This window comes from Homarus americanus, unplaced genomic scaffold (assembly GCF_018991925.1).
Source record: "Homarus americanus isolate GMGI-L3 unplaced genomic scaffold, GMGI_Hamer_2.0 scaffold50564, whole genome shotgun sequence".
NCBI classification, from domain to species: Eukaryota; Metazoa; Arthropoda; class Malacostraca; order Decapoda; family Nephropidae; genus Homarus; species Homarus americanus.
In genome coordinates this window covers 2,670,826-2,683,416 of record NW_024715014.1, presented here as the reverse complement: position 1 = coordinate 2,683,416, position 12,591 = coordinate 2,670,826, and the positions used below count along the sequence as shown (strand labels likewise).

Below are 12,591 nucleotides of genomic sequence, written 5' to 3'. Positions count from 1 at the left end.
CCATTGGATATTAGCTGCCCATACAACAGTTTTCATAGTATAAACATTCGAAACAATATTGATATTATTTTGGTTTTAGTCATGTGTTTACCCAGAACCGTCAACTCGTCCATTGGTAAGCAGACAATTATTCTCCAAAATAATGTTAAATATTTGCCGAAGACAAAGATTAAATTCGCTTTCGAATGAAGTCTTTTCATTATTATTATTTTTGGTACCAAATATAAAGCAAACAGAAACAAATTATATTAAACATATAGCACAATAGGTAATGTACTACAGTTTGTATGGCTGGATATTATCACAAATCATTTATCTGCAATAACTGATAAAACTATATAAATTTGCGTAGTCCGGGGGGGGGGGGTAAAACGCTCAGGAAAACAGCCACTGGACTTTGCGGGAATTTTGCTCATCTCGAACATTTTATAATATAGAATATTCGAGACCAATGAGCTATTGGTAGCTATACACGAGGGGCGTGGCTGAGGGGTCAGGTTAACATGGAAATAATACTTTAGTGTGTTTACAGGGGGTCGTCAGGATTTGTGCACTATGTTTGTTTACAGTCGACAGAAAGAAACTCAAAATAGTAAACATATTATGGAATTGAATTATAACAAATAACTCGATGATAATAATGTGTGGAATGTTCATATCACGAGCCCCTGTAAACGCACTGTAGTGAAGGGGACTGTACATAGTTCCCATATATCTGAACTCCACCTTGAGCAGTTAGTAAGTCGATGTGATTCTCCGCCATAGTACAGTATAACTCAGAATGAACTGTCAGGCGACTCATTCAAGGAAGTATGGTCCTGAGAACGAGTACATTGATTATGGGGATTAACTCTTTATTTTATTTTATTTTATTTTATTAATAGTAGTAGTACAGGTAGTAGTAGTATTAAATAAGGTAGTCGAACCAGTTCTATAGTCTGAATTTGTAGCAAATTTGTTGCTTAACGTACATACTGTAGGTAGGTAAGCCTTGCTCTCTCAGGGACACAGGACAATGAGTGACACTGTTACCGGTCTGTTTTTTATTAATTCGAAATAAAAAAAATAGTATGTGAACACGTCACTGAGCCTCCTCACCGGACGACTCCTCGTCACTTTCCTGTCAACGGTGTCGACGGTGTCGTCGTTTATGAGGGGGAAGATGGTCGTCCTCTTCACTGGACAACTCATCGTCACTTTCTTGTCGACGATGACGTCGTTTATGCGGGGGGAGATGGTCGTCCTCCTCCATCCACGAGTTAGGTCGTTTAGGAGGGGGAAGATGGTCGTCCTCCTCCATCCATGACTTAAGTCGTTTAGGAGTGGGAAGATGGTCGTCCTCCTCATTGGACGACTCGTTACTTTCTTGCCGACGATTACGTCGTTTATGAGCGGGAAGATGGTCATCTTCCTCCATCCACGAGTTAGGTCGTTTAGGAGGGGGAAGATGGTCGTCCTCCTCCATCCACGAGTTAGGTCGTTTAGGAGGGGGAAGATGGTCGTCCTCCTCCATCCATGACTTAAGTCGTTTAGGAGTGGGAAGATGGTCGTCCTCCTCATTGGACGACTCGTTACTTTCTTGCCGACGATTACGTCGTTTATGAGCGGGAAGATGGTCGTCTTCCTCCTCACTGCACGACTCCCATTCAGTTTCCTGTGGAATAGGTCGTTTCTGAGGAGGATGGTGAGCTGTCTTCACCTCACTGCACCAACAGTCGTCAGTCTCCTGTGGAATAGGGCACCAATAGTCGTCAGTCTCCTGTGGAATAGGGCACCAATAGTCGTCAGTCTCCTGTGGAATAGGTTGTTTCTGGGGGGAAAGGTGAGCTGTCTTCACCTTACTGCACCAATAGTCGTCAGTCTCCTGTGGAATAGTCGTCACCCTGTGGAACAATAGTCGTCAGTCTCCTGTGGAATAGGGCACCAATAGTCGTCAGTCTCCTGTGGAATAGGGCACCAATAGTCGTCAGTCTCCTGTGGAATAGGTTGTTTCTGCGGGGAAAGGTGAGCTGTCTTCACCTTACTGCACCAATAGTCGTCAGTCTCCTGTGGAATAGGTTGTTTCTGCGGGGAAAGGTGAGCTGTCTTCACCTTACTGCACCAATAGTCGTCAGTCTCCTGTGGAATAGGTTGTTTCACTGTCGTCAGTCTCCTGTGAATAGAAAGGTGAGCTGTCTTCACCTTACTGTCGGCTCCTGTGAATAGGTTGTTTCTGCTGTCTTCACCTTACTGCACCAATAGTCGTCAGTCTCCTGTGGAATAGGTTGTTTCTGCGGGGGAAGGTGAGCTGTCTTCACCTTACTGCACCAATAGTCGTCAGTCTCCTGTGGAATAGGTTGTTTCTGCGGGGGAAGGTGAGCTGTCTTCACCTTACTGCACCAATAGTCGTCAGTCTCCTGTGGAATAGGTTGTTTCTGCGGGGAAAGGTGAGCTGTCTTCACCTTACTGCACCAATAGTCGTCAGTCTCCTGTGGAATAGGTTGCTTGCGTAAAGGTGAGCTGTCTTCACCTTACTGCACCAATAGTCGTCAGTCTCCTGTGGAATAGGTTGTTTCTGCGGGGGAAGGTGAGCTGTCTTCACCTTACTGCACCAATAGTCGTCAGTCTCCTGTGGAATAGGTTGTTTCTGCGGGGAAAGGTGAGCTGTCTTCACCTTACTGCACCAATAGTCGTCAGTCTCCTGTGGAATAGGTTGTTTCTGCGGGGAAAGGTGAGCTGTCTTCACCTTACTGCACCAATAGTCGTCAGTCTCCTGTGGAATAGGTTGTTTCTGAGGGTGTAGACGACTGCTCCCGACATCCTTCCCATGTAAAGGTGTCATAGGAGACTTTTGGGGAAGGTGTTGTGGTTGAACATTCTTTTTCCGGTGATAGTGTGTTCGGAAATATGATTGCTCGTCTTGAAAGTAGTTTTGAAGATAGTAAGGTGTCACTATGCATACTTGAGGTTGATTATAATTTTCTTCGGTCTGTGCCATCTTATGATGGATATGGTTTTTATTCTAATGACTTGAATCTTTATGTGGAACGGAAACTTTCAGATGTTGTCCGTACACCATTCGTCCATTATTCTTGAGGGCTAACTTCTGGCACTTCTCATCCCGGTATTTGATTTGTGCATCTCCGCGGTGCCAGGTTTGATGACTATTAAATGGCATATAACAATCCACCATGCCGCCATGCTCATTAAAAATGCACTTGATATCCTCATACGTGCAATCAACTGAGATGTTTTGAACGTAAACCTCAAATACGTCATATTCAGAACATCGTCTTGAGCGGGCTTCTGCCATCTTTAAACTTGGTTCATTAAGTGGTCACCCTGCAAGGAGGCTGATGGATCCGCCTCAGTGTGGAAATGTAGGAAGAGGTACGCGCTTATTACTCTACTTGTCGTGAAACCGAGTTGCAGCGAACATAATTATAGTACTACAGGTATTGTACTACATGAATTACTGTACTAGTGTTGTAGTAAACATATAGTACTAGTGGTGTAGTAAACATGTAGTACTAGTGTTATAATGAACATGTAGTACTAGCGTTATAATGAACATGTAGTACTAGTGTTATAATGAACATGTAGTACTAGTGTTATAATGAACATGTAGTACTAGTGTTATAATGAACATGTAGTACTAGTGTTATAATGAACATGTAGTACTAGTGTTGTAGTGAACATGTAGTACTAGTGTTATAATGAACATGTAGTACTAGTGTTATAATGAACATGTAGTACTAGTGTTATAATGAACATGTAGTACTAGTGTTGTAGTGAACATGTCGTACGAGTGTTGTAGTGAACATGTCGTACGAGTGTTGTAGTGAACATGTAGTACGAGTGTTATAATGAACATGTAGTACGAGTGTTATAATGAACATGTAGTACGAGTGTTGTAGTGACCATGTAGTACGAGTGTTATAATGAACATGTAGTACCATTGTTGTAGTGAACATGTAGTACGAGTGTTGTAGTGAACATGTAGTACGAGTGTTATAATGAACATGTAGTACCATTGTTGTAGTGAACATGTAGTACTAGTGTTATAATGAACATGTAGTACCATTGTTGTAGTGAACATGTAGTACCAGTGTTATAATGAACATGTAGTACCATTGTTGTAGTGAACATGTAGTACCAGTGTTATAATGAACATGTAGTACCATTGGTGTAGTGAACATGTAGTACTAGTGTTGTAGTGAACATGTAGTACCATTGGTGTAGTGAACATGTAGTACGAGTGTTGTAGTGAACATGTAGTACCAGTGTTATAATGAACATGTAGTACCATTGTTGTAGTGAACATGTAGTACTAGTGTTGTAGTGAACATGTAGTACCATTGGTGTAGTGAACATGTAGTACGAGTGTTGTAGTGAACATGTAGTACCATTGGTGTAGTGAACATGTAGTACGAGTGTTGTAGTGAACATGTCGTACGAGTGTTGTAGTGAACATTTAGTACGAGTGTTGTAGTGAACATGTAGTGAGGACATTAGTACGTATTAGTCATAAGATATATTGATTCATATTTCGCTCAGTACTCAAAACGTTTATAATTTCTATTTTAATTCACCCATAAAAACATACAGAGATAACAAGTAGAATGTAACGTGAATTACTACTGAGTCCGCAGGTATAATATTAAGATGTGTATTACAACACGCGCATACACACTACTACTTTCCTGTCACTCGGAATCGAATATGACGATCATCCAGCTATGATAAAATAATATGAGTTATTATAGATGTCACCTTCGTTGGTGAGCTCTGATGTGACTAGAGAGGCTGATACGGGACTGGTAGTGTTGTTCACTGATGTTACACATGTGGGGGGCTACATCTACTGCGGGAGGGGCGGCGGCAGCATCTATCCGGCGTTGGCGTTTGACTGCCTAGTTTTGCAGTCGTGCTAACTCGAAAGTATTGACACCTCGTGTGGTCCAGCCAGCTAAATGCGAGATCCAGGAATTAATTACATAGCTCTGAGTCATTTGTTGAGTGTTGACAGGGATAAAGACAGCCTATAATTTACAGTAGATTTGAATGGGTTCTAATGCTTTGACTGTTAAGGTTCAATTCTATATGCTATTAGAAATCTATTTAACGGACTATAGGCAGCAGTGACACGAACCAACTTTACCCGAGCAGCTCACCGTAGACCACAACAGACGTGAGGCTCAATACAACACAGATGATGAACCAAAACACCAAGATACTGTACTGTGATATATGACCCACTCTCACCCTCACTTGATTATTATACACCCTTATGCTTCCTGTGAGGGGGAGGGGGGTTAGGTTAGGTTAGTGTTAGGGTGGTTAATCTTAGGTGAAATTCACTGGTGGAGTTAATCTGAAGGTGGTCTGAATATTGTCCTTCTCCCCCACTACTTAGTCGTAGGTTGGGGAATGGGTCATTACACTCTTCTTTCTCCCCCCAACCATCACCACTCTCCTCCTCTCCTCTTTCACCCATCATCCCAGTCTCTCCCCTACCATCCCCCTCAAACACCCCCCTTCCCACCCCTTCCCACCCCTTCACTCTCCCATCATCCCTCCTCTCTCTTCCCACCATCCCTTCACTCCCCCTATCCCCCCTCTCACCCATCATCCGCCCTCATTTCCCCTACCTTACCCCCTCATTCCCCCACCATACCCCCTCATTCCCCCACCATACCCCTCATTCCCCACCATACCCCTCATTCCCCACCATGGCACGTGACTAAGTGTAGAGAGGGTGGAGGGTGAGTGACCGTCTTTGTGTGGCCGGGTAAATGCCTCTAGTGTGGTGTTGGTGTGTTGATGTGAATATTATAGTGGAATGTATTGATTCACCTGTGTGTGTGTGCGCGCGCCTCGGTCCAGGGAGGAGTTCCTGAGTAGTGAAGTGAATGTCGTGTGTATGTGGGTGGGTGAGATGTATGGGGTAAAGAGGATGAGAGGGTTAGGTGGGTGTGTGGATGAGTGGGGGTGGACGGCAGTGTGGGGAGTGAAGAGACAGAGAGAGGGATGAAGTGAGGGTGGGCGGGTGGGTGGGTAAGGAGATAGAGGGCGGGGGGGGTGGTAGGTGAGCAGGTGGGTGGGTAAGGAGATAAGGGCGGGGGGGGATGAAGTGAGGGTGGGCGGGTGGGTGGGTAAGGAGATAGAGGGCGGGGGGGGGGGATGAAGTGGAATGTGTTTGGGTTTCTTGAACATGAATCCACTACACATAGTATAAGCCCCACACTATCATAAATCTATCTTGTCTACATATTGTGTATTTGATTTAAAATGTGCATGTAACTTGAGGTTATATATAAAGTATGTGTTTATATCTCTCGTGTGTGTGTAATAATAATAATAATAATAATAATAATAATAATAATAATAATTAACGGTTTATTGAAAGAGCTTGGCAGCCAGAAGGCTGAAAATATACAGTTACATATTTGGGGAATGGGTTACGAATTACAAATAATATACAAGTAACATAAGTGACACAAATAAGATATATAATAACTAGGTGTGTGTGTGTGTGTGTGTGTGTGTGTGTGTGTGTGTGTGTGTGTGTGTGTGTGTGTGTGTCAGTCGGTGCTTTATAACAAGATAATATTCTGTTACTTGTACACCAAAAGAGCATACATAATGAACTAAACTTTTTGTCATAATAAACTTTCATCACAATAAGTATAATGCGGCCAGTGACCTCTTTGCTTTCATCTGTAATTACTTCCTAGAGTGAAAAAAAAGAAAGAAAGAAAGAAAGATGAAAGAACTGGCAGAAGGCACCACCCCGCCATGTGTCAACCTGCCCTCATTCGCACTGTCCAAACACACCGACACACACCCAAGTGTTATTCTCAACTGGCGGAATTAAAAATAACGTTTTGGCAATGCATCTCATTTGCTATTTATATTATGTGTGTTTTTTCTTCTAATTTCGGGTTTGATTTGAGAGAAGGAAGGTATTAGTCATTTCGCGTTAGTGGGGTGTAATAGTAGTGTGGTGGTGGTGGGCGGTGACGGAGACCAGCTGGAGCCCAACGTTCACATTTTGTTTACATTCGTCACAGCTGATGTCTCTATCGTTGGTTTACGAAGCCTTGTGTCCCGCCCCACATAAGGAAATCCTATTGTCGATATTTTAGGTTAAATAATACTAGAGAAGAAGTTAACAGAATAATCATAACCTGGATTTAACTTTTTCTTTCCCAAAACACAAAGTGATTTTAGTCATAACTGTAATATTTATTCCACAGGACTTAAGTGTTGTGTTCATGAGATGTACAGCTGTCTGTCTCCTGGCTCTGGGTGACTAAGAAGAAAAGATAAATTAATTAGCTTGTGTCTTATTGGGTCAGATGATCTTAGCACCTTAATGGGTTCGTTCATCTTGACCCTTTGAGGACGATGGCCTAACCTTATGAGAAGTGAACTTTGTTTTAGTCCTGAGTTATATATAGCTTAAATTGGCGGCCTCAAAGAGTTATTGTTTATACTCGTCCTCAAAAGGTAATTGTTTATACTCGTCCTCGAAATGTTGTTGTTTATACTCGTCCTCAAAAGGTAATTGTTTACACTCGTCCTCGAAATGTTGTTGTTTATACTCGTCCTCAAAAGGTAATTGTTTACACTCGTCCTCGAAATGTTGTTGTTTATACTCGTCCTCAAAAGGTTATTGTTGTTTATACTCGCCCTCGAAAGGTTGTTGTTTAAACCCACGTCCTCAGAGGGTAATTTTTATGTTATACCTACTGTAAAAAGAAACATAAGTAAATAAATTATCTTGCTTGAACAATACGACATTCTGGTACATGATGTGGAATGCCAACTATAGCTCACACACACCACGAAAATTCTGTCCACAAATGCCAAGGATATGTCAAACAAGAATGTGTCAATGAAGTCATGTTTGCTTTCGTATATAAAAATCTGTATTGGTTTGTATTTGTAAGTGAAGTGCTAGTCGATCAGAGACGCCGCCTCCCCTTACCTGTTGTTGCGAGGATCGAGTTTGGTCTGCCAACCGTACGATGCATCTTCCATCACCGCTTATTCTTGGCAACTGATAATGTTTATCTTTACGTGACCTGGGTACAAATGCTACTGGCTGGATATCCTAAGAAATCGGTAAAATCCCAAGAAATCGGTAAAAGTGTTGGTTAAGGAATCATAATGAGAGCTAGGTACTTATTCTATTTATGGGAGGCTGTGTTTAGTTTACTCACAGGCCGCCAGATGGATTTTTTTCGTGTGTAATTTTGTTTCTTTAGCCTTTGTCTAACTTTTCGTTGGCCATTTGTCTTTACTTCTCTTGCAATCTAGGCACAATTGTTCATAATATCGTAGTGAGATAGACTTGCAGGCGGTATCATCAGCATAGTAATCTTATAAATAAATAAAAGAATAATGACGTAATTTAAGCTTATGAGAGAGGAAGGATCAGAGACCGATTACTCTCACCCTTACTATCTCGCTATCACTAGGCTGCTTTATCTTATCGTGGTAATGTTCACAGGTTTGGTGTTAATGGCTATATTATCAGTACGAACTAAGAGGCTGCTGACACATTAATATAACGCTCGAGTCCTCTACTGTGGCCATATCTTATATAAGTAAGTTATGACTCCTTTACTGGGCCCAGATTATGTTAGCTCTGAGTTTTGGGTCAACTGTTAACAAATGGTAAATATAGGTTGAGTAGTAGATATGTAAATGTCGTTAGCTTTTGTTTTTAGTAAATTATTGTATTTGTAAATTATTTTTAATGTTAATATAACATAAAAAACGAATGGATGTTATTGAATGCTATCCCCGTTTTTTTTTAGTTTTAATTTTATATGTAACTAATTAAACCTATTAGCGTGATACATGAAGAAAAATATATAATTAGGCCATGTTATAAAAGCAAAACGTATTTGTAAGTAGCCTGACGTAAACAGAGGGCGTTATCATGGTTGTGTTACAAGGCTGGTGGTAGGTGAAGTGCTGCACCCACCTTGACTGGTACCGTAGCCCCGGGCGGTTCATCTCCTAGGAGGGAGGTGGACGTCCCCAATGACGCTTCGACCTTGACAAACCCCTCAGACTACACGGCCGCTGCTTGGCTACCCTGACACTCATTATTATTAGTTTTTGTCAGTAAATGGCGCAGAGAGTGAGAGATCAGACAAGTGTTATTGCCAGATCGTTCACTGTTGCGTGGCGTTCCTCCTCCTTGCCAAAGCACAGTTGATATTTGAAGCTGGGTGTTTTGAACTGTAAAGAGGTTATGTAAAGGAAACCCACACATGTTAAGGAGTTTTGCTTCTCAGTGCAACACCGCAGCTTGTCATCATAGCTCTGTGACTTGTTTTCCTCTCATGATGAATTACGAGGTGGTATGGCGTCTATTATAATAGATATGACACTTATATGACAGTAATGAAGAAGGTTCGGTAGCAAGTAATTGACTTGTGACGGATGAACCTTAAGCAAGCGATCAGGTTGGCGCCAAGCTAGAGACCGTCTTGTGACAGCTACAGCTGCTTAATTTCAAAGCTTTTATGGTTTACTGTTTCCTGTGGCGGTGCAGTATGGTGAGTTGCGACACTTGCAGTGGAGGATACTTAACGCGTGACCTTATTAAGAGGGTTGATGACATTTGACCTTGAGAGGCGCCTATCTCCGGGTGCTGCTGCTGGGTTGACTGACTAGAATATCAATATACTGTCGTTTGCATCTCTACACAAACTCGCTATAAATGAATTTATGTATGTATGTAGTTCAGATCATCCCCCACATATAGTTTTGATGTTTATGTATATTGTAAATCAAACACTTTAGTGCTGCTGTCTTACGAGTGTCAGTTTACTGTATTGCAGCATTATTCCACCATTGAGGGTTGTATCCTTGTCCTTCATTCAAGCCTCTCTCTCTCTCTCTCTCTCTCTCTCTCTCTCTCTCTCTCTCTCTCTCTCTCTCTCTCTCTCTCTCTCTCTCTCTCTCTCTCTCTCTCTCTCTCTCTCTCTCTCTCTCTCTCTCTCTCTCTCTCACGTTCTACTAGGAACTAAATAAATAATCACACGGGATTTTTTTTTTTTTGGGTTGTAAGGAGTTAGGTAGTTAAGGCCATATTTAGAGAGTTGTTGACGTTAATATGCAGTTGTCGTACTGTGACTCGGCTGGCTGCGTTATTTAATATTTATATTTGGTTACCGTAGACGTGATATCTTTAGTAAAAGACGGTAGTAGCTGTGATAGTGTTATTAAATTACGATTATAGGCGTTGTAGCGTCAGTAAATTATTAACATACATGGTAAAACGTTACTTAAATGGTTCCATAACGCGGTAACATTATTGGAATGGGTTTAATAACATACGTACATTCTAACGTTAGTAGAATAATAGCATAGACTTAGCGTTAGTATAATTATGACGATTAGTAAATTAGAATACTTTTAGGCTGTTAGCTACGTAAACATTTGCAATTGTTAGAGAAATTAGCCTCATTATCTACATATTGTACATTATATCTAACAATGGTAGTGATTAGTGAATTGTTACTTAAGAATAATGTCTGTTTTATGGAGATGGTTTAACCCAGTGAGAATAATGTTTTAACTTTTAATGACGATGGTAGCCTAAAACATCGGTAGAATTAGAGCTTAAAGCCTTAAACCATCGTCCTCAAACAGTTAAAACTTGAACCATCTTCCTCAAAGGGTTAAAACTTAAACCATCGTCCTCAAAGGGTTAAAACTTAAACCATCGTCCTTAAAGGGTTAAAACTTAAACCATCGTCCTCAAAGGGTTATAGTTTTAACCATCGTCCTCAAAGGGTTACAGTTTAAACCTCCAGCAAAATGGTTTATCATCTTTGCTTGTTCAGATTGTTAAGGTGCCAGATAGTAATTTTCTCGCTTCCTGGCTACTTCTGTGGGGGGGGGGTTGTGACGGTAACCTTTGAGTACAACTACCAGGAAGAGGAGAGCCTAGGGGAAGGTTGCTTGTGGAATGTGTGGGGTAATTTGTTTAGCCCTTTGAGGATGATGGTTTAAGTTTTAACCCTTTGAGGACGATGGTTTTAAGTTGTAACCCTTTGAGGATAATGGTTTAAGAGGTCGTCTTTGTTTGGGTATCACTTTGTGTACTAATCGGCTCGCGTGACTACACACACACACACACACACACACACACACACACACACACACACACACACACACACACTGGTTCTAATTGATAGGCGAACCGTTTGTGTTGCTTGTGTGTGTGTGTGTGTGTGTGTGTGTGTGTGTGTGTGTGTGTGTGCGTGGAGGTAATTGTGAAATAGTCAGGACAGAAAGAAATATTTTACGACCGTCATAATAACAAGGCGTTTTACTGTCGACCCTGGACGTGTGCTTCCCATTGGTCGAGGCCACCACCAGGCTACCCAATCATGAGCCTGGGAAAGAAATGCACACACAAACACACACACACACAGGTAAATATGCTATCATACTGTACATATAAGCACATACTATGTTCTTTCTCTCTCCCTTCCCCACTCACCCCTCTCCACCCTCTCTCTCCCTTTCTGCACCTCCCTCCTCGTTTCCCTCCACACACACACACACACACACACACACACACACACACACACACACACACACACACACACACACACTATCCTACACAATCCACCCACCCCTTCTCCCCCTCCTTTCACCCCTCCCTCTCACCCCTCCCTCTCCACACACACACACACACACACACACACACACACACACACACACACCTCCACACCCTTCTCCCCCCTCCCTTTCACCCTCCCTCTCACCCTCCTCCTCCCCACACACACACACACACTCCACCCACCCCTCTCTCCCTCACCCCTCCCCTCCCCGCCCTTCCCACCCCACCCCTCTCTCCCCTCTCTCCCCCAGCTGGTCCCTTTGGCTACACCTTGCTGGTTATATCGGGGGTATTCAGGTTGTCTGGGCTGGGAATAGCTGCCTCATAATCTATCATTGTTCTAAATCCACACAAACACCTGAAAAATGTTACAATTATCGCAGTTAATTGTGTTCAAATTATCAGTTGAAATGTTAAAATTATCACTGCTAAAAATGCTAAATTCTTCATAGTTGAGCTCTCTCTCTCTCCTTCCTTCCTTCCTTCCTTCCTTCATTCCTCTCCCCTCCTTCCCTTCTCTCTCTCCCTCCCCTCCTTCCTTTACTTCCCTTCCCTCTCTTCCTTCTTCCTTCTTCCTTCCCTCTCCTCTTTCTTCCTTCCTTCCTTCCTTCCTTCCTTCCTTCCTTCCTTCCTTCCTTCTTCCTTCCCTTCCTTCCTTCCTTCCTTCTTCCTTCCTTCCTTCCTTCCTCTCTCTCTCTCTCTCTCTCTCTCTCTCTCTCTCTCTCTCTCTCTCTCTCTCTCTCACACATACCATTAACGGAGGAGGTCGTCGTGGCTCTCAGCTGTCAGGACCTAAAATTTATACCCACTTTGTACTCTTAACACTCATCTCAGTCTTGGAGTTAAGTGGGTCTTGTCTTCATTACTAGACCGAGCGAGAGAGAGAGAGGACGTACCTAAGAGATACAGTCTTAAACCTCCAAGAACAGAAGAATTGAAGTGTACGTGTGAGTAAC

General features: G+C 42.4%; 1 protein-coding gene across 1 annotated transcript; it reads right to left on the bottom strand.

Annotated features, from left to right (window-relative positions):
* Positions 1-1,123: 1,123 nt before the first annotated feature.
* LOC121854278 lies at positions 1,124-2,821 on the bottom strand. The gene is made up of 4 exons (XM_042348840.1): positions 2,510-2,821; positions 2,187-2,414; positions 1,925-2,064; positions 1,124-1,883 (listed from the first exon to the last, which is right to left on the bottom strand). Exons 1-4 carry the CDS (start codon positions 2,819-2,821, stop codon positions 1,124-1,126), a joined length of 1,440 nt encoding a protein of 479 aa, XP_042204774.1.
* Positions 2,822-12,591: the final 9,770 nt, after the last annotated feature.